The sequence below is a fragment of the Sinocyclocheilus grahami genome, unplaced genomic scaffold (assembly GCF_001515645.1).
Source record: "Sinocyclocheilus grahami isolate Dianchi unplaced genomic scaffold, SAMN03320097.WGS_v1.1 scaffold23379.1, whole genome shotgun sequence".
Classification (NCBI taxonomy): Eukaryota; Metazoa; Chordata; class Actinopteri; order Cypriniformes; family Cyprinidae; genus Sinocyclocheilus; species Sinocyclocheilus grahami.
In genome coordinates this window covers 2,192-2,502 of record NW_015519125.1, presented here as the reverse complement: position 1 = coordinate 2,502, position 311 = coordinate 2,192, and the positions used below count along the sequence as shown (strand labels likewise).

The following is a 311-nucleotide window of genomic DNA, read 5'->3' as shown; positions in this document are numbered from 1 at the left end:
TTTTTCTTCTTGATGCAACGTAACAGCTTATACTGTTTTATCATCATCCCATTGTGTCTCAGATGATCTGAAGTTTAGTTTCATCTCATTTGAAGCACCAGAAACTGATAATCTTGTTGAATTTATAAAGGTGCTGCATTTCTGGCCATCACCACAATCTATGCTGAGAGTGGCTCAGGATTTGTTGTGCCAAGTGCTGCGGCTAAAGCTGGAGTGGAGAAGCTTTGCACGTATGTACTCTGTTACACTACAGACACATTTTTAGGTCCAATTCACCTGGTAGGCTGGTGTCTCCTTTGTGAATCAGGTCC

General features: G+C 41.8%; 1 protein-coding gene across 1 annotated transcript in view; it reads left to right on the top strand.

Moving 5' to 3' along the window:
* Positions 1-130: 130 nt before the first annotated feature.
* The window catches only part of LOC107580031 (2,4-dienoyl-CoA reductase, mitochondrial-like), a gene marked incomplete at its 5' end in the record, with an annotated part of 2,366 nt that continues 2,185 nt past the window's right edge, over positions 131-311 (top strand). The window contains one exon of the mRNA XM_016265786.1: positions 131-230. Coding sequence (XP_016121272.1) covers positions 131-230 — 100 coding nt within the window. The remainder of the gene's footprint in view (positions 231-311) is intronic.